General features: G+C 35.9%; 5 protein-coding genes across 5 annotated transcripts; 2 read left to right on the top strand and 3 right to left on the bottom strand.

Moving 5' to 3' along the window:
• Positions 1 to 1,161: 1,161 nt before the first annotated feature.
• LOC112162662 (zymogen granule membrane protein 16) lies at positions 1,162 to 4,662 on the top strand. Its single transcript, XM_024298508.2, has 4 exons — positions 1,162 to 1,588; positions 1,672 to 1,724; positions 1,824 to 1,950; positions 4,012 to 4,662. Exons 2-4 carry the CDS (start codon positions 1,673 to 1,675, stop codon positions 4,325 to 4,327), a joined length of 495 nt encoding a protein of 164 aa, XP_024154276.1. The 5' UTR covers positions 1,162 to 1,588; position 1,672; the 3' UTR covers positions 4,328 to 4,662.
• Positions 4,663 to 7,017: 2,355 nt separating this feature from the next.
• On the top strand, positions 7,018 to 10,797 carry LOC112162634 (zymogen granule membrane protein 16). The gene is made up of 4 exons (XM_024298466.2): positions 7,018 to 7,148; positions 7,225 to 7,277; positions 10,100 to 10,223; positions 10,290 to 10,797. The coding sequence occupies exons 1-4, from the start codon at positions 7,045 to 7,047 to the stop codon at positions 10,597 to 10,599; spliced, it is 591 nt and encodes a 196-aa protein (XP_024154234.1). The 5' UTR covers positions 7,018 to 7,044; the 3' UTR covers positions 10,600 to 10,797.
• Positions 10,798 to 16,619: 5,822 nt separating this feature from the next.
• LOC112162607 (zymogen granule membrane protein 16) lies at positions 16,620 to 17,670 on the bottom strand. Its single transcript, XM_024298430.2, has 4 exons — positions 17,589 to 17,670; positions 17,465 to 17,517; positions 17,251 to 17,374; positions 16,620 to 17,134 (listed from the first exon to the last, which is right to left on the bottom strand). The coding sequence occupies exons 2-4, from the start codon at positions 17,514 to 17,516 to the stop codon at positions 16,813 to 16,815; spliced, it is 498 nt and encodes a 165-aa protein (XP_024154198.1). The 5' UTR covers position 17,517; positions 17,589 to 17,670; the 3' UTR covers positions 16,620 to 16,812.
• A 1,341-nt stretch (positions 17,671 to 19,011) lies between these two features.
• On the bottom strand, positions 19,012 to 21,022 carry LOC112162608 (zymogen granule membrane protein 16-like). Its single transcript, XM_024298432.2, has 4 exons — positions 20,923 to 21,022; positions 20,795 to 20,847; positions 20,591 to 20,714; positions 19,012 to 19,557 (listed from the first exon to the last, which is right to left on the bottom strand). The coding sequence occupies exons 2-4, from the start codon at positions 20,844 to 20,846 to the stop codon at positions 19,236 to 19,238; spliced, it is 498 nt and encodes a 165-aa protein (XP_024154200.1). The 5' UTR covers position 20,847; positions 20,923 to 21,022; the 3' UTR covers positions 19,012 to 19,235.
• Positions 21,023 to 22,737: 1,715 nt separating this feature from the next.
• LOC112162626 (zymogen granule membrane protein 16) lies at positions 22,738 to 25,208 on the bottom strand. Its single transcript, XM_024298458.2, has 4 exons — positions 25,165 to 25,208; positions 25,037 to 25,089; positions 24,833 to 24,956; positions 22,738 to 23,395 (listed from the first exon to the last, which is right to left on the bottom strand). The coding sequence occupies exons 2-4, from the start codon at positions 25,086 to 25,088 to the stop codon at positions 23,074 to 23,076; spliced, it is 498 nt and encodes a 165-aa protein (XP_024154226.1). The 5' UTR covers position 25,089; positions 25,165 to 25,208; the 3' UTR covers positions 22,738 to 23,073.
• Positions 25,209 to 26,433: the final 1,225 nt, after the last annotated feature.

Here is a 26,433-nt window from a genome sequence, read left to right as displayed (position 1 = left end):
CTTTGATTGAACTCAAACTCTTTGAATTTCCACATTATGATCCGACATCCAGTTTTTAAATTATTTCTGGAAAACCGAGAAGAACTTCCTTCTGTTTAACTTCTGTTTGTTTGTTTCATGTTGGTTAGCAGCAGTTAAAAAAATAAAAGAAGGAATAAATACATTAAATAAACATGATCAAATAAATTGTTATATTAATTAACAATAGAGATTTTTTTTAAATAAGCAGAAATAAATGGGTTGATTTAAAGAAAAGAAAAAGAAAAGCAAATAAATTAAAATAAAGGAAAAAATTAAATAAAAATATCAATGAATAAATAGATGAAAAAGAAAAATCTTAATAAAAACTTAAATACAAAAAAGATATATAAAAATAAAGATAAATAAATAAATTGATAAAAATTAAAAAAGAAAGAAAGAAAAAAGAAAAATGAACAAAAAGAAAAATTAATAAATGAAAAAAGTATTTCAAAAAATGAGGAAAAAAGAAAAAAATATATAAAAAATACATTAACTAGAAATAAAGAAAAAATAAAAATCAAATATGGATGAATAAATAAATGAAAAACATATAAAATGAAAAATAGATAAGAAAAAAATAATAATTAAAAAGAAAAAAATTAAATACATAAAAAATAAATAAAAATAAAAATAAATACATGAAAAACAAGAATAAATAAATAAGAAAAATGAATGATTGATTAAATAACAGGGGTCAAATTTAACCTTTTTGGTTCTGCAGGATTAAAAAATATATACATTTTCTAAAGTGATGTAACAAACAAAAAATGTGTTTTCTTGACAAAAAATATTGTAAAAATGACCCTCATAAAGCTTTTCTTTAACAAACAAATTCCCAGGTCTTTTGTTAAACTCTGAAAACGTTTCCTCATAGTGATTGTTTTTGTTTTGTTGCAACATTTAGGTTTATTGAAAAATAAAAAAGACTTGTAAGATTTTCTACAGATTACCAGTTGGCAGAAAAAGTCTTTGAAATTCAAGTTCAGATTCAAACTTTATTTGTAAAGCCCTTTTCATGCAACACAAAGTGCATTAGAGGTTTAAAACAATTCAAAATATAATAATAAAACACACAGAATGGCATCACATCAAACTAAATGAGACATAAAAACAGAAATAGAAATAAACAGGTGACATTAAAACCTGGCACCTGGTAGAATTACACTCCAAAAATGGAATTTCAAAATAAAAGTAGGTCCAGGTGAGAAAACACTGATTCTTTTTCAGAGATGGATAATTGTGTTGTTTTTCATGAGTTTGTTCATCATTGCTGCTTTTACAGTCTCTCCAACAGCCTGAGACGCCGTGAACCTGATTGATAGATTATCCTTCTTCCTCATCAACATTTCTGACATATTTCTAAGAAGAAGTCTACAGGTGAATTCGTAGAAAATTACTCCCATTATTCCAGTTTGACATCTTATTGGCACCAGCTTGAGGGAAGCGACCAATGAAAAGACGTTTGCTCCGTATTCCTCGTATAAAAACAAAGCAGAGGTTTAATATTCATCTGGAGTTCACTCAACTCAGACGGAAACTCAGACGTTTCGACAGCAGAAACTGTCAGGTGAGTAGAAACAAATTCAATTGACTTTCTCTGTAAAAGTGAAGATGAATGGTTCAGAATTTAACGGTATTTTCTCTCTGTAGGATGATCTACTTTACGGTTTTTGCTCTTTTTGCTGCTTTTGCTGCAGCTGAAGGTCAGTATTCATGTGCAGAAAAACAATCCTTTCACGAGAGGAAACAGCAGCTGCCGTTGCTTCACTTTCTGAGCAGTTTGTGTGTTTTTTGTGTTGCAGTTGAGCCTCAGCATTACTCGTACTCGCCCTCCGTGGGCTCAGCCAGCGGCTCTGAATACTCGCTGACTGGAACCCAAAGGATCACAGCTGTGAGAGTCTGGGAAAACTACGGCGGCAGCATCAGAGGGTGAATTCAAACTGAGACTGTACTACTGCGTCTGTCGCTCTGGTGTTTTTAACATCTTCTTGTGGCTTTTATGATCATGGAGGATGAAAATGAAGACAAGCGAGGTCAAAATGCATTTATGAGTATTTTGTTGTTCAAATTGTCGTTCAGTTTGCTCCATTCTGAGGCATCCGCTTGAAGAGGACGAGATCCGTGGAGAAATGAGGCTGAAAGGATACATTTATTTTTTTATTGGTAGCTTCTGGAATAAGCAGCAGGAGCGTCTAGTTTCTGATCACATTATTGGACAAGTGTGAAGCTACGAAATTGGCTGGCATTAAAAAAGAGGCAGCAGATGCTAATTTCATGCGTTATTCGCATTTACGATAAACATGGTGGATTTTTTCAGACACATAGCACTTTTTGAGAGGAAAGTGTGACTTATGTATGACTTTGTTTCTCTTTTATTGATGTGACTTATACTCCGAAGAAACGTATTCTCTAGAGGGACCTATACTTCGGAGGGACTTATTTTCCGGAGCGACCTATACTCCAGAGGGACTTATACTTCAGAGTGACCTATACTCCAGAGCAACTTATACTCCAGAGCAACTTATACTTCAGAGTGACCTATACTCCAGAGCAACCTATACTTCGGAGCGACTTATTCTCCAGAGCGACTTATACTCCAGAGCGACTTATACTCCAGAGCGACTTATACTCCAGAGCGACTTATATTCCAGAGCGACCTATACTCCAGACAACTTATATTCCAGAGCGACCTATACTACAGAGCGACCTATACTCCAGACAATTTATACTCCAGAGCGACCTATACTCCAGAGCGACTTATTCTCCAGAGCCACCTATACTCCAGAGCAACTTATACTCCAGAACGACTTATACTTCAGAGCGACTTATTCTCCAAAGCGACTTATACTCCAGGGCAACCTATACTCTAGAGCGACCTATACCTCGGAGCGATCTATACTCCAGAGTGACTTATACTCCAGAGCGACCTATATTCCAGGGCAACTTATTCTGCAGAGCGACTTATTTTCCAGAGCGACCTATATTCCAGAGCGACCTATACTACAGAGGGACTTATACTCCAGAGCGACTTATATTCCAGAACAACCTATATTCCAGAGCGACTTATTCTGCAGAGTGACTTATTTTCCAGAGCGACCTATATTCCACAGCAATTTATACTCCAGAGCGACTTATACTCCAGAGCGACTTATATTCCAGAGCGACCTATACTACAGAGCGACTTATACTCCAGAGCAATCTATACTCCAGAGATACCTATACTCCAGAGCAACCTATACTCCAGAGTGACTTATACTTCATAGCGACTTATACTCCAGAGCGACTTTTACTCCAGAGCGACCTATCCTCCAGAGCAACTTATACACCAGAGCGACTTATACTCCAGAGTGACCTATACTCCAGAGCGACTTATTCTGCAGAGCGACCTATACTCCAGAGCGACCTACACTCCAGAGCGACTTATACTCCAGAGCGACTAATACTCCAGAGTGACCTATACTCCAGAGCGACTTATACTCCAGAGCGACATATACTCAAGAGCGACCTATACTCCAGAGTGACTTATACTTCATAGTGACTTATACTCCAGAGCGACCTATACTCCAGAGCGACTTATACTCCAGAGCGACTTATACTCCAGAGCAACCTATACTCCAGAGCGACCTATACTCCAGAGCGACCTATACTCCAGAGCGACTTATACTCCAGAGCAACCTATACTCCAGAGCGACCTATAATCCAGAGCGATTTATACTCCAGAGCGACTTATACTCCAGAGTGACCTATACTCCACAGCGACTTATGCTCCAACAAGACCCATACTCCACAGTGACCTATAGTTTAGAAAGATCTATACTCCGGAGTATCTTATACTACAGAACGACTTACAGTCCAAAAAATATGGGATTTCTTGATTAAATCATGAATGAGGAGCAGATAAACAATGCCGTTAGAAAAAGATTGTATCTGTGACAAAGAGAATACGCTTTATTATGGGTGGTTTACACAACCTCTTTCTCTTTTCGGCAGCATCCAGTTCAGATACGGCGCCGTCTGGTCTGATGTGGCCGGGAACACATATGGAACCCTCCAGGAGATTGAGCTGTGGGACGGGGAATCCATCGTGGAGGTTTCTGGGAAGTACAGCTACTATCTGGAGTACCTGATTTTCACCACAAACCAGGGGCGCTTCCTGCACGCCGGCCAGCCCGGTGGCTCCTCCTTCAACATGTACCCCAGTTTTGAAGGGGCGGAGCTTGTCTTCATCAGCGGACGGCAGAACGGCGCCATCACCTCGCTGGGAGCTCACTGGGCCGTGGTGGACCCGTCTGCTGCCGAGCACTAAACCTTAAAGGGTCAAATGAGGAGAGATTTATTTGATCAATAATAATCAATAAAACATGTAGATTTAATTTATGTTTTTCATTGTATACTAAATTTGATTGTGTCTGAGCTGTATGTTAGAATTTAGCAACAAAATGGAGAAACACCCAAAGGATTATGGGTAAAACCCAGCGCCTGATGTAGTATAAAGTTCAGACCAAATATTTCAGTTTATAAAAAATCAATTTGAACAATTTGTGTTTTATTACAGTATTTTGTGTTGATGTCTCCTGTTTTTGTTGTTGATTTTTTGATGTTTTTATCTGTAATGAAAAAAGCTGATGATTTTAAAATAAATATTCACTTAAAATTTGTGTTTTTTAGATGAAAAAGAACTGTTTCTGAATAAAGTATGACACAAATCTGTTAATTCTTTAACCGATTCTTGTTTTTTTGTGTTTCTGTGAATCAGAACCAAACATCACATTTAAATACAGACGATAACAATGGATGTACTTTATAAAAAAAAAGTCATTAGAAAAAAACTGTTTAACTGTATAACTGCTGAAATAAACTAGTTAACATAAAACCAAGCGCTCGATAATGTGTAACAGATCACTGATTTTAATGCAATTTTCCAAATGCAATGATTTTTTACCCTTTTTTCAAAACTTTTCATTAGAATATTTTCATCAATATAATCCTTTAGTCATTAAACTGATAATAAACATTTACATTTTATTATACATTTTAATATTTTTTTTTATAAATAAAAGATAAAAGATCTTTATTGGTAATGTTTGTTTTTTTAGTTCTTGCAAATTATAATAGAAAAAAAATAATCAATTTGTTGTTTGTTTATGAAGGAAATTGTGAAGCTACCTGTTTTTTTTTGTTTTTTTAATAAAGAACAAAAAAATGTCCAATTTTAAACTTACTTTTTTGTCTAAAGATTGAAAGATTTAACATTTTAAAATGTTTTTATTGCAATAATTTAACTTTTTAAATCTGCTTTATTTATACATTTGTAGAAATATTTTCTGTGATGCAAACAAATATCAATTATGAGATAAAACAAGAGGGACGGATTACATGAGCAGCACAGCAAAAGCCTCATATCAGGTCATTCTACAGTTTTGGTTAATAAATTTTAAATTGATTCCCTTACGTTTTAAAAACCCTAAAATAATCAGTTGACGCTAAAAATGGAGGTCCAATTTACATTTAATGAGGTTTAGGGACGTTTGATGCTGTGAGTTTCAAATCTCCACTCTCTCCAAATCTGATCTCCATCCACCCGTTTTCCAAACTCCTTCAATCCCTCTCAGAGTCACAAGGTTGCTGGAGCCTATCCTATCTGCGGTCAATTAAAATCAGAAATATTTTATGTTGATGACATTCAGTGTTATTTATTCATGAACCTGTTTATTTATTTTTTGTCCTGTTATTTATACGTCTCTTGAGTTCCCATGAGGGGTGAATTTCTCAAAACTCATTTAAATTCTGATATACTCGATATCATTCAGAGGTTTAACAAGTCAGTAAAAATTGTAACTGCATACCACATGATATGATGTGACGTTTGTGGGCAAAATAAAATGAAAAATTCGGAAAAATATATCAAAGAAAAAGCGAAAACAATTAAAATAAAGGGACCCGATGACAGAACCTTGAGGAACTCCAGATTTAAAAGGTTCCAAAACGTCTCAGACTTCTGGAGTCGATGTTGTGACTCAAATAGAAATAAAAATCTGGTACAGGGAAAATGACTGCAGTACGTAATTGCATTTGTAAATGTGTTTAAGTCTGGTTGAGTGAAAACACGATTCACTACAGTGATCAACTGAGACACCACACAATAAAAAAACAAAGAACAACTAAAAGAGTTTGATATTTAATACGCTTCAGATCATATAATTTAAATTAATCTTATTTTAATTAGTAACATAAAGTAAAAATGGAAAGCTCTATCTAATATTGAGAGTAAAAGGACTTTAAAAAACACAGATATAAACAAGATTATGTTGGCTAGGAAGTAAATAATCGATTTCAAGTAAATGTTGTCAGCTTCCAGGTCTTTCTACGTCCAGGTCTCCAGGTGCCGGTCCCCAGCCCGGATAGAATACTGGGTGTTCCAGGAAGATCATCTGCCAAACCACCGGAATACATCAGTAAAACCTGATTCACTGACGGATCCTGAAGTTGTTGTTTCTTCTCCGTTGCTTTACACCTTTGAATTCATACTTTAATATTTTGTTTTCTTTCTGGAAAATATGACTCTCAATAAAGCAGAGAAGACAGAATTATTTCTATTCATCGAGTCTTAAAGTTCCTCTAAAAACAGCAAAAGTTGAAAGTGAGATCCATCAGAAAATAGATGAAATTTATAACTTGTTTTCTTGAAAAACTGGTTTTCCATGAGAAGAATTTAACTGTAAACCAAGAAGAACTTAGAGAAAGTTACAAGTCTTTGTTAGTTGTTCTAATTAAAGTCCAATTATAAAAATATTTTATTCCATTTTAAGCAATTTACTGGTCAAATGTATATATAAAACCTGGAGAATCTTTTTCTATCAAAGTATCTACAACTCCTGTCAGTCTGACATCACAGTAATATTACAGTAATGAGCATAAAAATAAAGTTCTACTTCCTCGTTGAAGACATCTCTGGAATGCTGCTTGAGAACTCACCAGCTGAATCATAAGCTCCTCCCACTTTTCTTCTGCAGAAATCCACCAATGAGAATGCACCTGCATAGACGAACAGGTGAGGAAGCACCTCCTGACAATCACTCTGCAGGGCTGAGCGGACACAGACGTTGGACTGTGGAGACGACAGAGAAGTAAGAAAAAAAAAACATGTTTTTCTGTCTTACTGTTGACAGGAAGCGTAAAAAAACAAACATTTGTCCGTTCCAGGATGCTGCTGGCCGTGCTGTTCGCTCTTCTCGCTGCTTCTGCTGCAGCTAATGGTAAATATTGGATAAAACACGTTTAAAAATATCAAACATAAAATAATTTTGTTTTGTTAAAAGGGTCTTGGCAAGGTTTATTGAAACAACTTGTGATGTTTTATCCTTTTAAGACCAAATGAAATCTAAAAATCACCCATAAACATTCATATTTAGGTATATTTCTCTGGTTATTGCTCTTAAAATAAGCAAGTTTTCCTCCAAAACAGTTTTATATCTTTAAAGTAAACACTTTTCTCCCATATATATATTCTTTTAGGCACTGCAACAGTCTAATAACCTTTTTTTAAACCATCTTTAAGACAAGAATCACATCATTAAAGATACTTTTTCTTAGAAATAATATTTAAATATATGTTTACTTCAAAACTTCTTCTGTTAAATACATTAGTTCTCTGTTAGGAGTATAAAAACATTTCAATTTTCTGCTTAAATAGTAACAGGACGGTTGGAGGCTCTCAGCCCAGATTTGAAAAATGCAAAAAAAAGGGGGCGGGGCTGAGCGGGGGAGGCGTGGTTTGGATCTGTGATTGACAGTGAGGTTAAGTTGAGGTAACGTGGTCACGCTGCGTCTTCAAAATGGAGACTAAAACAGAACAAAGTTTCTCCACAGAACTTTCTGTAGAGGTTGAGGATTTTTCTCGTCCACCTTCAGGCGCTAATGAGACTAGCTGAATGGCGCTAGCATCATAAGCTAATAAAGCACATGTGTCAAAGTCAAGGCAAAGGGGCCGAATCCGGCCCTCTGGGTAATTCTATCGGCCCTCCAGATCATTTTATTTTAATATGTTGTATAATTTTGACAAAATATGTATTTTATGGAGAGTAAAATATTGATTTAAGGTTTAAGTTGATTTATTCTTGCTTTTTTATTTTTCTTAATTATGCTAAAAGTTAAAGTTTTAGAGTTTTAAATTGGCATTCTGCTAGCTTCTAGGACTATTTTAGCATTTAACTAGATTTTTAGGCTATTTTGGAGTTTAGCTAATATTTACATGCTAGCTGTTTTGGCCATTTCAGGTTATTTTTATTTTTTCAGGCTATTTTGAAGTTTCGATATTTTTTCAGCTACCTGATAGCAGTTTTGGCTAGCCTAAGTTTTTTTTTGTTTGTTTGTCTGTTTTTTTTTTTTGTTTTTTTTTTTTAGCTTTTTAGGCTAATTTGGCCTTTAGCTAATATTTTAGCTGGCTATTAGCTTTAGCGATTCCAGCTATCAACTTCAGCATTTTTAGCTATTCGCTTCTGCGTTTTCAATTATCAGCTTCAGTGTTTTTAGCAATCAATTTCAGCATTTTCAACCGACAAATTCAGCTTACAGCATTCACACTAGCATTATCACAGGTAATGTTATATATATAGTCCATAATTAAGTTACAGTTTAAACATTTATTTTTAGAGTGTTCAATAAATGTTTATCCTGTTCGGCCCACCACCTGAGGTGTGTTGTGGATTTTGGCCTCTTGTGTGATTGAGTTTGACCCCCTGTAATAAAAGCCATCATATTATACAAACAATCCCGAGTGAAATGTTCTTGCAAATCCATCACCAGGACAGAGTTCTCTGGATTAATGCTAATTACGCTAACTGTTCCCTAACTTCCAAATCCACTGGAAAGTTGTGCTAGCTTGAAGATTTTTGACAATACAACTACAAACTATGCTAAAGTCAAAGTTAAGTCCCATTCGTTGTCACACACCTAGTTGTGTGAAATTTGACTCATCCCCTGGGGGAGCGGTGAGCTACAGACACAGCCGCGCTCGGGAACCATTTGGTGGTTTAAGCTAACACGCTAACGACCGACTTTTATACTGGAGCTGCAGAGCATGATGACGTGGAACTTCTGGGACACCAGTTGACCAATCACTAAATTCAACTGTGGTACCTCGTTTCAACCTGTAGGGGGAGCACACAGACGGTTTAAATAGGGATTAAATAAGTGTATTTTAAATGGTCAAGGACCAAGAGACAACACTTTAAAAGTTCCATTTAAAGAGATCAACACGCAAAAAACAGGTGATTTAGAGTTTGGTCGCTCTTTAAAAATATTTCAGTAAATACATTTTAAAAAGTTTTAATATTTCCCTAAAGTGAAATTATTTTCTTCAGCCTTTTAGAGTAAACGTTATATAAATATATGATCATATACTCCCTATGGCTCACTAACAAACAAATATTTTTTGTATTATTAGTTATTTTTGCGAGTTTTTTTCCTACCGGAAGCAATACGACTCGATTCCTGAGGCTCCGCCCATTTCATGACGTCATCCAAGAGCCACCAGCAAAATGATAACATCCAGTTTTCTCTCAAAGATGGACGCTCATACCATACTTTGGCCCTTAGTTGGCCTTAAAGGAGCCCCGGGTCTAAAGTAACAAACTGTTTGAGCTGGAATTTAGTGAAGACAGGAAACAACTGGAAGATATTCGTGTTCTGCCTCGAAAATAAAAGTTTTTTGCTGATCAACGCTAACTCTGTGAAGAAATTGAGTGTTGTGTTAGTCTGGGGGCGGAGCTATCAGAGCAGACTCTTCCTGAAAGGGGCGGTCTCACTCTGTGACATCAGCATGTGAGGACCCGCTCGTTTTTGTGGGTATGGGAGGGGCTTCTCAAAAAGTTGTTTTCTCAAAATGTTATTGTCTTAAAGGAAGTCGCACTGACAAGTAAAAAGTAAGTCTTAGTAAGTATATTTAAACTTGAAAATAGAATAAAAATACTTGAGAGTATACTACAAAAACACACTATTTAGTTTTTGAGTCACGATAACAGCATAATAAAGACTTTTCTGGAGTTTGTTCAATGATACCTGCATGCCCCCCCCACAGAGGGGCCCATGTACTCGTACTCCCCCTCCGTGGGATCTGGAAGCGGCTCCTCCTACGCCCTCACCGGGATGGGAAGAATCACCGCCATCAGGATCTGGGAATCCTACAATAACTATGTGACGGGGTACGTACCTTCCAGTCCCAAATAACCCTGAGAGCGTGTTCCTTACCTCCTCCTCGTCTTCCTCAGCATCCAGTTCCGATACGGGTACGTCTGGTCCGAGATCGCTGGGTATTTGTCCGGCCCCCCCATGGAGATACAGCTGCACGACGGTGAAGCCATCGTCCAGATCTCTGGAAAGTACTCCAGCTACCTGCAGCACGTGGTGTTCACCACTAACCGCGGCCGCTTCGTGCACGCCGGCCAGCCTTCGGGAAACTCCTTCAACATGTACCCCCAACACAGCCGGGCGGAGCTGGTGTTCATCAGCGGGCGGCACGCCGGGCCCATCACCTCGCTGGGAGCCCACTGGGCCGTGGTCGACCCCAACGCGGACTGAAGATCCGTCTGAACATCTGAATCTGATGACTTTTTCAATCGCCAGCGAGACGTTTCATCGCATGGAATTTACAGCAAAAGAAATTCTTGTAAAATAGTAAATGTAAAATAGTAAAATGTTGGTTTTTCTCCATAAATCATCTCAAACCTGATTAAAAATGTAACAACATCAACAATAAATGACCCAAACAGGAACACAGGTTTGTGTTTTATTACTTTTATGAAATAAACCTCGAAATGGGAAAACTTTTCTTTGTTTTTTTATATATTAATCATCAGTAAAGTCACTGAAATGGTGGTAAAAAAGAACCAAGCTGGAGCTGTAGCCCAAAGTAAACTTACAAGACTAGAGCAGTTTGTCCAAATAAAGACCTTTTTCATTTGATTTAGTAAAATAAAATCAATGCCTCCACATATTTTAGTGACTCTGTTCTGTGTTTGCCAACAAATACTACAGACAGGGATGGGAAGTGTACAAGAAATGTTTTCCTAAGTAAAAGTATAAAATAAATACTCAGTTCAAATCAAATCAACTTTATTTATAAAAAGCGCTTCTCATACTTAAGTAGCTCGAAGCACAAATGCATCAAAGCAAAAAACAGAAAAGCAAAAGTTGAAATAAAAACCCAACCACCGTTTAGCCCCTCCCCTCCAATAACATATACATCCCATGACCCCATGACTTTTTTATTTTTTATTTGAATTGATTTGATTTGATTTTTTATTTGGTTTTTAATTTGATTTGATTTGACTTTTTTATTTTTTATTTGATTGGATTTGACTTCAGATTTGATTTTTAATTTTTGTTAAATTTCTTTAGTCAAATTTGATTTGATTTTTGATTTGAATTGATTTGATTTGATTTTTGGTTAGATTTTTTATTTGATTTGATTAGATTTTTTTATTTTTTTATTTGATTTGATTTGACTTTTGATTTGATTTTTAATTTTTGTTAAATTTCTTTAGTCAAATTTTATTTGATTTTTTATTTGAATTTATTTTATTTGATTTTTAATTCGACTTTTGATTTGATTTTTTATCTGAATTGATTTGATTTGATTTTTTGTTTAATTTTTTATTTTATTTGATTTGAATTTTGATTTGATTTTTAATTTTTGTTAAATTTCTTTAGTCAAATTTGATTTGATTTTTTATTTGATACAATATTTGATCTGATTTGATTTGATTTTTGATTCTGTGATTTTTGTTTACATTTTCTAGTATCCCTGCTTTGTGTTTCTCAGTTTTGGGCAACAAAAACTACCAACAGAAATTGAATTAGTTCAGAAACTGTATTCCTTAGTAGAAGTACTGTTAGATTCTCAAATAAATACTCAAATAAATACTCAGCTACAAGTAAAAGTACCAGTAAAGTAAAGGAACTTCAGTAAAGCCAGTTTATTTCCATCCTCAGTCTCTCCGACAAACATCTGACAGTTTGTTAATACATGATGTGATTTGATTTCAATAGCAATCATTTATATTGATTTTGATTTGATTGATTTAGTGGAAAACTTCAATTTAAGTTTCGGAGAGACGTTGCTTTTTGTCAGTTTGCCAACAAATATTACTGTCATAGATGGAAAGAATACAAGAAATCTTCCAAAGTAAAAGTACTTGGTCAAAATAATACTCAGATACGACTAAAAGTACTGAAAGTATTTTTTTAAAGTAACGAAGTAAAGGAACTTCAGTAAAATCAACATTTATTTAGAATCTTCAATCTCTCGGACAAACATTTTACATTTTGTTGATTTATGTTTTTACATATTCCCCCTTTAAATTACTAATAGGTAAAATACTAAAAAGTCAATCTTTCTTGTTTTCAGTTGGTCCATTTAGGAGGTCACTCTTGGAATCATCCGCCTCCATCTCACCGTCTCCTAGATCTTCACATCCTCATATCCTCCTTCTCTACATCCATGAAGTTACTCCATGGTTGTCCACCCGGCAGCTCCAACATCAGCATCCTTTCACCAACATCCTCACTATTCTTCGCACACAAAAATATATATTTTTTTCGGTTTCAACTCTTTTTTGAAAACTTTTGGCCACAATGGGACCAGAAACCTAAAAACAGAACATTTGAAGCTGAAAAAAATAAGTTTATTGTATAATAGCAAAAAAGTTTACTTCCTTTTTGGAAAAACACCAATATTTTCAAACACTTTTGGCCCTAATCTAGCTCCATACACATCAAAGAATCACAAACGATGTCTGCATAAAGTTTATTCCTCTGGAGAAACCAGCAAATGTTTGGAACAAAAAGGATCTATGAAAAAAGAGGAGCGTTCACTCCTTTGAAAAAACACAAGATCTTCCACAAAATCAGAGGTTTTGGAGACAGTGAAGCATCTTTACTTTACACAATCTCACATTTAAGAACATTTTTCCATTTTGCTCAGTTAAGCTTATAAATAAAACGAAAACACAAAAGTACATGAAACAAATGGATGACTTTTTGTTGTACAAAAGGAGGCGGGAATTTCCTCGTAGCAACTCTAAAAATAAAACTTTCCATTGATCAGACCTTTAAGGAAACAAGCTGGAATATTTAGAAGAAATACATTTTTACTGTCAGTCACGTCTGGACTCTGGAAGCCGCATTCCAGTTTTCAACAAGGAAGTCGTGGAGTTTTTCTTCACCGATCATGATCAGACTTCCTTCGTGTAAATCCAGTTCTGCTGATGGTAAAAGATTTGTCATGATGATACGGAGAATACAGCAAAAGGTGATCGCCGAAAAACAACTCAGAATTATAGTTTTTGCGGTTTTAATTATTAAAATAATCTCAAAGTGCAATTCCAGATTATTCTGATTAAATTAAGGAACTTTTTCCTATTTTTAAGTATTTGTAATCAAAGATTATTTACTAGTTTTAGGATCTTCTTGTGCTGTTTCATTCAAATGTTTAAGGAAAAGTTTAACAAATTTTATCAACAAGATGAAATAAAGTCAAATTTATAATTAAGAGTGACTAAATGTTTTATTTTAATTTCTTTTTGACCTACAATTTGACAATTTTAAGTATCAACACGTTTAAAAAAATTAGAAATGAAACTTAAAATAATGCTTTATAAAAGCAGGAATGCTGCAGAAGAGGCCGGTTATTCAGGAAGCTCTAAAAAAATAAAAATAAAGAGGCTTTGTTCAAGCAAAACAAACAAACCAAAACTTTTGTCTTTTTTCAGTGATGTGGACATTTTTTCTGAAAGATGATTGACTGAGTTAATAGATCACAAAGTTAAATACATTTGCATAAATAAACCAGAAACAAACATTTAAACCAGTTTATTAAACACAGATTTTTATTTATCAAAAGAAAAACAAATAATATAATAAAATGTGGTAGTTATTATTAGCAAACCTGATCTTTGGAGATCAGTGTTCAGCAGAGCGATTGACCAATCACAGCCCAGCGAGGGGAGGGTGTAACCGGTGTGTTCGGGGTTCATGTTGGACTTGAAAACTGACCCTAAATTTAAGCAAATATGAATATCAACAGAAGGTGCCATTTTTATCAAAGCAGGTTCTGGTTTTTGGTCGTCCGGACCGCTGGGAGAGGCTGGATATCAAGCCGTGACTCGCAGTTCCTTTGAGCTTTCTTCCTTTGCAGACAAGATGGCGGCCAAAAATAACGATGGAAGTCCAGAACCGGAACATCAGCCACTCCCTTCCCCCGCTGCACGTTTATGTTCCAAAATACTCTTGTTTTTGGTAAAAAAAATATGTCTGTCAAAACCTACAAAGTTCATACGGTAACTAATTACACTACATATCAAAGTCGAGGCCCAGGGGCCGGATCTGGCCCTCCGGGTAATTCTATCTGGCCCTCCAGATCATTTTATTTTACTGTTATTAATGACCCCAAAAATGCCATTCTGCTAGCTTTTTGGACTGTTTTTGCACATTTTTTTATGATATTTTGAAGTTCAGCTAACATTTAGCTGTTTTTATTAATTTTGGCTTTTTTCAGTTTTTAGGCAGTTTTGGAGTTTAGCTAACAACTCAGCTACATGCTAACTGTTTCGGCTAATTTGGGCTTTTTTTAAAGTTTTGCAGGTTTTGGATTTAAGCTAACATTTCAGCTACATGCTAACTGTTTTGACTGATACAGGCTTTTTTCCAGATTTTGGGGATATTTTAAGGTTTAGCCATTTTTTTCAGTAACATGCAAGCTTTTTGGCTAATCTAAGGGTTTTTTGTGTGTTTTTGATTTTTTTTGGCTAATATGGCATCAAGCTAATATTTTAGCTGGCTATTAGCTTCAGTGATTTCAGCTATCAGCTTCAGCGTTTTTAGTTATCATTTCCAGCATCTTCAGCTATCAGCACTAGCATCTTCAGCAGCCAAATTCAGCTTCCAGCATTCACACTAGCATTATCACAGGTGATGCTATATATCTAATTTGTAATTAAGTTAAAAAGTTATCTTTTGAAAGTTTTAATAATTAGCATTCTGCTAGCTGTTTGGACTATTTTAGCGTTTACTAAGATTTTTTTTTTTGTGGCTATTTTAGAATTTAGCTAATAGTTCAGCTGCAGCCTATCTGTTTTAAATATTTTTTTGTTTTGTTTTGTTTTTAGGCTGTTTGGGAGTTTAGCTATTTTTTCAGCTACATGCTATCTGTTTCGTCTAATTAAGGCTTTTTAAAAAGTTTTTTTAAGCTGTTTTAGAGTTTAGCTGTTTTTTCAGCTACATTGTAGTTGTTTTGGCTAATTTGTCCTTCTTTTGAAAATACGTTTTTTAGGTTTTGGAGTTCAGCTTCACCTACATGCTAGCTGTTTTGGATACAACAGGCTTCTTCCAGGTTTTGGGGCTATTTTAAAGTTTAGCTATTTTTTTTAACAACATGCTAGCTGTTTTGGCTAATCTAAGGTACTTTTTATTATTATTGTTTTAGGCTAATTTGGCATTTATCTAATATTTTAGTGGCTATCAGCTTTAGTGATTTCAGTTATCAATTTCAGCATCGTCACCAGCTAAATTCAGCTTACAGCATTCACACTAACATTATAACAGGTAATGCTGTATATCTAGCTCATAATTATGTTAAAAAGTTACGGTTTTAAAGTTTTAAAAATGTAGTTTTAGAGTGTTTAATAAATGTTTATCCTGTCCGGCCCGCGATCTAAGGTGTGAGATTGAGTTCGACACCCAGCGGTCCATGACATCTACATTTCTTGGTTCAGGTTTTTACCATTTTTCTCTCACAAACAGCCCTTATCCACCCATAAACACGCTTCACACCAGTACACTACTACAGTTTCTGAAGTCTTAAAACATGGATCTAAGTGTTGAATCAAACCAAATGCGGACTCTTCTTCCTTTCACGTCACTTCAGAGCATCCACCAGAGCTCCGACTTCCTCCATTTCAGTGAATCCAGACGACTTTCTTATTACATAAACACAACCTGAGGCGAGGCTCTGCTGGCAGAGAAACGCAGAGGAGGATGATGGGAACGGTGAACCACGACGAGGAACGAGGATGTCCACATGTGAGAATTGTTATCTTTTTCCGTCACTGCTCACCAGATGAGCCTGAGTGTGATAAAAACTTGTTCCAAAGAACAACTTTGACCGAGCAGAGGGAAGTTTTATGTCAGCTCTATTAAAAGTGCCAACATCAGGGTCATGAGATAACAGGTGTATGTACTGAAATTCAACAAATACAAACTGAAAATTTTAATATCAATATTTTTGTCTTTTTTTTTTACTTTCACCTCTTTTTGAATTTTTTGGCCACAACAGGCCAAAAGTTTTGAAACAGAAATATTCGGATTTGAGAATAAAAAATAAAAAAAAAAACAGAAGAGTTGAAAGTGAAAAAAAGATTAAAAAAAAAGGTTTGAAATTGAAAATTTGAGTTTAGAAACTTTAAAAAACAAACATTTGAAGCTGAAAGTAGAATAGAAAAAAGTTTTGGACATTTTGCTTTTTTCCGTTTGTTTATTTGTGTTTCAGATCATAATGGCTCTCACTTAGCTCCATAGAAAACAGGACAAATTCTTGTTTTTCATTTTAAATATTTTTAATTTATTTTGTACTTTTAGAATCAGTTTACAGTTTAGACGCCTGAACATAAAAACAGACAGAATCACAAACGTTGCAAAAAACATTTTTTTTCCATTTTAGGGACAAAATAATAAAAGAACCAAGAAATTATTGATTTTTTTTACATAAATCACATTACATTTTTAAAAGTTTGGGGCTCAGTGGGTGGTCATGTTGAAGGTGGGGTCGACCACGGCCCAGTGGGCCCCCAGAGAGGTGAGGCCTCCGTGATAGCGTCCGCTGATGAAGACCAGCTCCGTCTCCTGGTGTTCGGGGTACATGTTGAAGGAAGTGCCGGACGGCTGACCCACGAACAGGGAGCGACCTCGGTTTGTGACGAAGATGATGGTCTGCAGGTAGTGAGAGTATTTTCCAGAAATCTGGACGATGTATTCACCGTCGTACAGCTCCATCTCTTGGGGGGTTCCGTAGATGTAGCCGGCGACGTTGGACCAGGAGTATCCATATCTGAACTGGACGCTGATTGAAAAAGAGAGAAAAAAATGAGTTTTTAAAATAAAATATCAGCTGCATAGAATTGCTTACAAATGAAACAGTTATTTAGGTATTTGTACATAAATAATACATTTAATTACCCATAAATGTGGCCTCCATAGTACTCCCAGACTCTGACGGAAGTGATCCGTCCCTCCCCAGTGATGGTGTAGGAGCTGCCACTGCCCGACCCCACAGATGGGGAGTACGAGTACAGAGGCAGGACTGGAAAATACAGGAAGAGCACAAACATAAATACATGCAAAATATTAAAAAGAAAAACACTTTTAGATCATAATTTCTTTGTTTACTCACAGTCAGCAGCAACACAGGTTGCAAAGAGCATCAAAAAGGCGACAAAACGCATTCTGTGAAAAGACAATTTAGAGATTATTTTAGTTCTGATTCTAAAGAGTGGCGTTAAGAAGCACAAGTTTACCTGGCGAATTGTTAAAGCACTCCTCAGTGAACGGAAAGCCTTCGTCTGCTGGAGTAAAGCCCAGCAGGTCAGCCTGGTTCCTTTATAGTGCTGGTGTGTGGGAGGAGCTTAAGTTTGAAGAATGGCTGGAATTTAAGTCGTTCAAAAGAAAGAATAATATCTTGCTACTTCCTGAAAGGCATTAAAAAAGACTCCCATTAAATGAACTTAAGTACTGTATAGAAGGTTGTACGTTGAATGGGTTGTTACAATGCGACAGGTGAAGGTGGCCACATCTTCATTTTCAGCTGTTTTCACCTAAATGTGTTCGAGAACAAACTCCAAAGCAAACTTAAAACATTTTCTTATTTTCTGTCTTACAAGAAAAACTAATCTCATCAAGAAATGTTTTCATTTAAATTTTTTTTTTCTTTTTAAAAGCGTCTTACGCTGAAGTCAAAGTGCTTCCCTTCTCCTCTGACTTGTAGAAGCTGTTGAGGAGCGATGTCTAAAAGTGATTTTTTCACACTGACTTAATGAGTATTTACACTTGGGTTGTTACACATAAGTGTTAAGTTTTTATTTGTGGTTGTCTCTTTGTTATCAAACCAATGTAGTGTATTTTATGAGCGCTAGCAGCTACGCGCTAACGTAGCTAACTGGCGGCTATTCATGATGTCATCAAACGGTAGCAAATTTTCTGGTACTTTTTTTTCACCATTTTCTAGTTCTGTCTGAATCAATTCCAAAATTGAGTGCACTAGAAATTTCCCAGAAGTCTTTGCAAAATACTAGCGCGCATCGATGCTCACTACACTAGCGAATATAGACCACAATGCATTGCGGTTGAACAATTTTAGCGGGAAAAAAATATTTAAATGTCATTTCTTAATTATTTTCATCATCAGAACTCAGCGGAGTCATAAATAAACTAAATGTTTGAGTTAATTCAATTTTCACTTCGTAAAATCGGTGACGTCATACCCGACGTTTAAAAAAAAAACAAAGAAAAGTAGTGAGCATGGAGTCCGAAATCCCATCCGAATCCATAACTACTAAAAAACTATATTTATAGTTCTCTGGATTTTAAAAACAGTTTTTAAATTTCAAGTATGATGTCACTAATTTCATAAAGTGAAAACCTAATCGATTATTGCACTTTACAACGTCTATTTTTTTACTCTGATGATGAAAACGTTGAGCAACCAAACCTTTTCTGTAGTTGGAGTCAGATGTTAGAAATTTAAACTTTACATAGTTTTGTAAGATCTTTAAAAAAAATGTCTCCTAACCTCCCTAAAAAAAAGGAATAAAAACCAATTAAATTGAGGTTAAAGTCAATTTTAAATGTTCTTCTTGTAGTTTTTGAATATTAAAATGGTTTCTAGGAAACATCAAACTCATGAAAACTATAAACAAACAAGAAGAAAGTTTTGTTCGAAGGTCAACTTTTTAATTATTCTTTATTTAATTTGAGTCTTAGATTACAATAGGATTAAATATTATTATAAGATTACTAAAATCAAATGCATTACAGGCTTCATTTATTTGTTTCACTTTAGAGGATAAATCACTGCTTTCCTTTGTCCAAACATGATCAAAGTTCGTGATTTGGGACGGAAAATGCTCACAATCAATAAAAACAAACATAAACGACTATTTAGTCAGTTAGTGGGCGGTCATGTTGAAGGTGGGGTCGACCACGGCCCAGTGGGCCCCCAGAGAGGTGAGGCCTCCGTGATAGCGTCCGCTGATGAAGACCAGCTCCGTCTCCTGGTGTTCGGGGTACATGTTGAAGGAAGTGCCGGACGGCTGCCCCACGAACAGGGAGCGACCTCGGTTTGTGACGAAGATGATGGTCTGCAGGTAGTGAGAGTATTTTCCAGAAATCTGGACGATGGCTTCACCGTCGTACAGCTCCATCTCATGGGGGTATCCGTATGTGTAGCCGGCGATGTTGGACCAACTATAGCCGTAGCGGAACTGGACGCTGGAGGGAACAATTATCAATAATCAAGGTTTTAAAACAAGTCAAGGCCCGGGGGCCGGATCCGGCCCTCCAGATTATTTTATTTTATTGTTATTAATGATCCGATGTTATCTTGCATTTATTTCTAACTTTTATAATTTTGACAAAATATATTTTTATGGAGAGTAAAATATTGAAAGTTATTTAAGGTTTAAGTCGATTTATTCTGGAATAACATTCCTGCCATTCATAATTATGTTAAAATTACATTTTTAAAAATTGGCATTCTGCTAGCTTTTTGCTAATATTTCAGCTACATGCTAGCTGTTTTTGCTAATGTAGGTTTTTAAAAAAAAATTAGGCTGTTTAGGAGATTAGCTAATATTTCAGCTACATGCTAGCTTTTTTGGCTAATTTATTTATTTACTTATTTATTGTGTTTTTTTAGGTCGTTTAGGAGTTTTGCTAAATATTCAGCTACATGCTACCAGTATTTGACTAATTCAGGCTTTATGTTTGTTTTTTAGGCTGTTTAGGAGTTTAGCTAATATTTCAGCTAGCTGTTTTGGCTAATTTAAGATTTTTTTTAGTCTATTTTGGAGTTTAGCTATTTTTTCAGCAACACGCTAACTGTTTTGGTTATTTTGGCATTTACTTAGTTTTTAGGCTCTTTGGTCTAGCCTAAGTTTTTCATTTTTTTCAGTTCTTTAGGCTAATTTGGCATTTAGCTAATATTTTAGCTGGCTATCAGCTTTAGCGTTTTTAGCTATCAGCTTTAGCGTTTTTAGCTATCAATTTCAGCATCTTCAGGAGCCAAATTCATCTTACAGCATTCACACTAGCATTAATGCAGGTAATGCTATATATCTAGAATTCTGTTAAAAACTTGCGGTTAGAAACTTTAAAAAATGTAGTTTTAGAGTGTTCAATAAATGTTTATCGTGTTCGGCCCGTAACCTAAGGTATGTTTGGATTTTGCCTCCTGTGCGATTGATTTTGACTCTCCTGTTTTAAAGCTAAATGTTTCATAGAAATGTGTCTGTGCTTCTCTTACCCTCTGATGTAGCCGCTGTAGTATTCCCAGACTCTGACGGCAGTGATCCGTCCCTGCCCAGTGACGGTGTACGAGCTTCCACTTCCTGATCCCACTGACGGGGAGTACGAGTACAGAGGCAGGACTGCAGGAAAAAACTCAGGATTTTCATCTGGTTTCAACCAAATTCATATTTTTATGACTCCATGTGACTCTGAAACTTACAGTCAGCTGCTGCAGAAGTTGCAAGCAGAGCAAAGATGGCGGCAAAAAGCATTCTGAAAAATAAATGAAGGAATCATTTCATTTTTATGTCATCACAGCAACATGAATGACAACAGACGATCTCTTACCTGATGGAGTCGTGTCCTGCAGACAGATAAAAGTTTGTCTTGTGTGCGTGTTCTTCACATGATCCCTACATGTCATCTCTACCTTTTATAGTCCGTTTGTTGGATAGTTCATTGAAGAAGAATTTCTATTGGTTCGTTATACAATGTAAATGCCAGGAATCACACAGAACAAGGAGGTACTGTGGTTTCAAGAATGGTAAAGCAACATACCTGTAAGGAAACATGATCTTTCATGTTGGTCAGATCTTTATCTGATGCAACTCTGACATGTGAAATATTGGCAACTTAAAACCTGAAAAGTTGTTTTTCCATTAGTTAAATGTAGTCGGCGACTAAAATACAGTCGTTTTATAGTTGGCGTCAAACATTATTTTAAAATTTTCGTTTGGAAATGAGACATAAAACATTCCCAAAACTGGCAGCACAACTATTTACAGTTTTCCGGAGAATGAAGGTGGCACTTCCTCATTTATATCTCTTAACACTAAGCTAAACCAGTAAATCCATTCAGTCAGAGATTGAACAGTGCATCTTCATGCAGGTCTGAGGCCTTTGACTACCTTATAGTCGCTGGAGCCTATCCTAGATAGTTTTGGGGAAAGGCAGGTACACCCTGGACAGGTTGTCGGTCGGTCGCAGGGTAACACAACCAGACGCATTCACACCAAGGGACGATTTAGAGGAACCAAGGTTTTTGGACCAGGAAGAGCCTGGAGAAACCCTACATGAAAAACTCAGCCAGACTAGCTCGTAACCAGAGAATATTTATTTTATTGATCCCAAATCCACACCAGCTCTGGGGTTATGTTCTCTATTCTCATTTATTCTACCTCTCTTATTAGTTATTTATTACATTTAGTTCTCTTTGCCTCTGTTTGGTGCAGTGTGATTCACGTGTTGTATTTCAGATTCCAGGTGGATCGTCTGTGCTACTGTTCTTGGCCGTGGACCTCGCCTCTGGCTTGTCTTGGCTGTGGACCTCGCCTCTGGTTTGGCTGTGGACCACCCCCCCCCCACTTGTCCCTCAGTCCTATCTGCCTGAACCATAGTTAGAAAAGCTAATTCTTCTTTAATATTCCTGGTACATCGGCTGTCCATCCTAGGAGAGGATCTCTCCCTTATGTGGACATCCCTAAGGTTTATTCTTTTTTCCTGAAACAGGATTTTATGGAGTTTTTCCTTACCGGGAAGGAAGGTCTAAGGACAGGGATAACCAGTTTCATTTACTCTTTGTAGTTTTTAGCTATTGTTTATATCTTATGAAGTACCTGCTTCTGTAAAATTACCAGCATGAAGCCCAATGAGGTCATTCTTCTGTGAAATTGGTTTATATGAATACAATTGAATTGAAACTCCACAAGGAAAGGTCCCAGCTGGGATTCAAACCACTGTGAGTGCTAACCGCTCACGGCACAGCCCCTCTGGGACCCAAACTCACTACTAAGAATAGTAACTTATTTGTTTTCAATACCAATGGACGGAGTTACAATCCTGGTGATGTGAGTTTGCACAGGACTTCCCTTTAGTTGTAGCACAACATAGATTTAAAATTTGTTCTCAGCATTTGAACTCATGACCTTCCAGTCTCAGGGTGGACACTATCACGAGGTCACTGAGAGCTGACTCAGAAAATAGACATAAAGTAAAGATCCATGATGATAAAAGACACTATGATTGAGTTTAGTTTTGTCTCTGAATAAGCTACAAATACATTCTAAAAAGCGTGGTCATAAGGAATCATTTCTGAGAGACTTTTAAAAAGATATGAAGACTCTGCCCAGTTCTACTCACACTTATAAAACAACAAACAGGAAGTTGTGTTGGAAGTTCTACTATTTTATTTTTTAAATACCAACTTGTATCATACATTACATTTTGGTTGATTAGTTTTGCAACATATTTTCATTGTTCCAAAAAAAAAAGAAAAGAAAACCCATCAGTATTAAACTTTTTTTCAGTTTCAGTATCTAATGATTTGATGCTCAGATGATGAAAAGCTTTTTAATAGCTTAATATTTATGGATTTGTGTAAAAACACAAAATCTAGTGCAACCAGTGAAGAGCGTTTCAGTCCTTTGACTAAACACGACTCAATGTTCGGTATGAAGGAAGAAAACAAACTTTTAAAAAAGACTATTCAGGTTTAGTCAGTTAGTGGGCGGTCATGTTGAAGGTGGGGTCGACCACGGCCCAGTGGGCCCCCAGAGAGGTGAGGCCTCCGTGATAGCGTCCGCTGATGAAGACCAGCTCCGTCTCCTGGTGTTCAGGGTACATGTTGAAGGAGGTGCCGGACGGCTGACCCACGAACAGGGAGCGACCTCGGTTTGTGACGAAGATGATGGTCTGCAGGTAGTGAGAGTATTTTCCAGAAATCTGGACGATGGCTTCACCGTCGTACAGCTCCATCTCATGGGGGTATCCGTATGTGTAGCCGGCAATGTTGGACCAACTATAGCCGTAGCGGAACTGGACGCTGGAGGGAACAATTATCAATAAACAAGGTTTTAAGCACGTGTCAAAGTCAAGGCCCGGGGGCCGGATCCGGCCCTCCAGATTATTTTATTGTTATTAATGACCCGATGTTATATTGCATTTATTTCTAACTTGTATAATTTTGACAAAATATATTTTTATGGAGAGTAAAATATTGAAAGTTATTTAAGGTTTAAGTTGATTTATTCTGAATAACTTTCCTGCCTTTTTATTAGCTCTCAGCTTCAGCATCTTCAGCTTACAACATTCACATTAGCATTATTGCAGGTGATCTAGTTCATAATCAATTTAAAAAGTTACAGATTTAAAGTATTAAACATTTTTCTTTAGAGGACTTAATAAATGTGATCCTGTTCGGCCTGTGACCTAAAGTACGTTTTGGACTTTTGCCCCTCGTGAGTTTGACACCCCTGTCTTAAATAGATTAATAAATCTGTAGTTTTTATTGTTTTTGTTTTTTCCCCTTTTACTACTGTTTTTGCTTGAAATTATTCAATGTTTTTAATCCTATTGACATAAACTCCTGAACTTTTCATTGGAATGAGTTCAAACTCCTTTCTACTAAAACAGGAGTTGGAGTTTAGCTAATATTTCAGCTACATGCTAGCTGTTTTGGCTAATTTAGGCTTTTTTTAAACGTTTTTTTTAGGCTGTTTTGGATTTCGGCTCATATTTACATGCTAGCTGTTTTGGCTAGTTCAAGCTTTTTTTTATTTATTTATTTAAGTCTATTTTGGAGTTTAGCAATTTTTGCAGCTACAAGCTAGCAGTTTAGGCTAATTTAGGCTTTTCTTTTTACATTTTTAGGCTGTATTGGAGTTATGCTAATATTTACATGCTAGCTATTTTGGCTAATTTAGGCTTTTTAACGTTTTTTTTTTTAGGGTGTTTTGGAGTTAGGCTCATATTTACATGCTAGCTGTTTTGGCTAGTTCAAGCTTTTCTTTAATTTGTTTATTTAAGCCTATTTTGGAATTTAGCAATTATGTTCAGCTACAAGCTAGCGGTTTAGGCTAATTTAGGCTGTTTTGGCTAAATTAGGCTGTTTTGGCTAATCTAAGTTTTATTTTTTTTCTTAAAGTTCTTTAGGTTAATTTGGCATTTATCTAGAATTTTAGCTGGCTATCAGCTTCAGCGTTTTCAGCTCTTAACTTCAAGGTTTTTAGCTATCAATTTCAGCATCTTCAGCTCTCAGCGCTAACATTTTCAGCGGCCAAATTCAGTTTACAGCATTCACACTAGCATTATCGCAGGTAATACTATATATCTAGTTCATAATTATGTTTGTAAAATTTTGTTTTAGGATTTTTCAATAAATGTTTATCCTGTTCGGCCCGTAACCTAAGGTACGTTTGGATTTTGACTCTCCTGTTTTAAAGCTAAATGTTTCATAGAAATGTGTCTGTGCTTCTCTTACCCTCTGATGTAGCCGCTGTAGTATTCCCAGACTCGGACAGCAGTGATCCGTCCCTCCCCAGTAACGGTGTACGAGCTTCCACTTCCTGATCCCACTGACGGGGAGTACGAGTACAGAGGCAGGACTGCAGGAAAAAACGCAGGATTTTCATCTGGTTTCAACCAAATTCATATTTTTATGACTCCATGTGACTCTGAAACTTACAGTCAGCTGCTGCAGAAGTTGCAAGCAGAGCAAAGATGGCGGCAAAAAGCATTCTGAAAAATAAATGAAGGAATCATTTCATTTTTATGTCATCACAGCGACATGAATGACAACAGACGATCTCTTACCTGATGGAGTCGTGTCCTGCAGGTAGATAAAAGTTGGTCTTGTGTGCGTGTTCTTCACATGATCCCTACATGTCATCTCTACCTTTTATAGTCCGTTTGTTGGATAGTTCATTGAAGAAGAATTTCTATTGGTTCGTTATACAATGTAAATGCCAGGAATCACACAGAACAGGGAGGTACTGTGGTTTCAAGAATGATAGGAATTATAGTCATTCAACAGCCAGAAACCTGTAAGAAACATGTTTGTTCTCCGTCATGTTTACCAGATCTTTATCTTATGGAACTCTAAAATATGAATCATTATTATCTATAACCAGTAAAATATAAGTTGGATACAGAATGTAGTTGGTAAATATGTTCTAAAATGAAGCTGTTTTAATAATGAATTCAACTATTATTTCTACATTTATTTTTATAAATGAGACATTCCCAAAACTGGCAGCACAACTCTTTACAGTTTTCCGGTGAATGAAGCGGGAACTTCCTCATTTATATCTCTTAACACCAAGCTAAACCAGTAAATCTATTCAGCCATACATGACTTTCAAAAGTGCATCTTAATGCAGGTTTGAGTCAAAATCAAGCTATAGAAAATGTGTTTTATTAAAAACATTCCACAACTTTTGAATTTATCATTTTTTTAATAATTTACATTTATATTTAGTGAGTACATCTGTTTATTAAAGTCAATTTTCTTAGTTTTTCATTAAGATAAAATGTCACAATCCCTGTGGGGTAAAGTGAAAGATCTTTGCCTCAGGAAACACAAACTGTGAGGACGAGAAAAAACATTTCAATAAAAAATAAATGAAAAAAATAATCAATTAAAAGGTATACTAACATATTTAATAAAAATAAAGTTTAACTTCAATACAAAAGGAGTTCATAAAAATATACTCCTCGTGTGTTTGAAGATTCATGTGGTGACAGTAAAAACACAAGAAGTCTTTAGCTATTTTCTGTTAATACTAGACAGTACAAGTAAAATTATTAAATTAAAAATAATTAAATAAATAAAAAAATACTGCAGGTAAAGTTTTCTTAAGTAACTCAGAAACAAAGGAGGAAGTACTTAAAACTATTACACAATCCTAACTATAGCGTGATTATCATGACTATTAAATTAAATTTTATTTATATAGCCCAATATTACGACACAGCTGTCTCAACAGGCCTCAAGCCGCAATCGTCCAAAGACAGAATCAGTCACAATTACTAAACTAAACTAAACTGACTTTGTTAAACTGGTTATCCTGCCTTAGACCAGAA

This window comes from Oryzias melastigma, linkage group LG11, assembly GCF_002922805.2.
Source record: "Oryzias melastigma strain HK-1 linkage group LG11, ASM292280v2, whole genome shotgun sequence".
In the NCBI taxonomy this organism is placed as follows: domain Eukaryota; kingdom Metazoa; phylum Chordata; class Actinopteri; order Beloniformes; family Adrianichthyidae; genus Oryzias; species Oryzias melastigma.
This window is presented reverse-complemented; position numbering and strand designations above follow the sequence as displayed.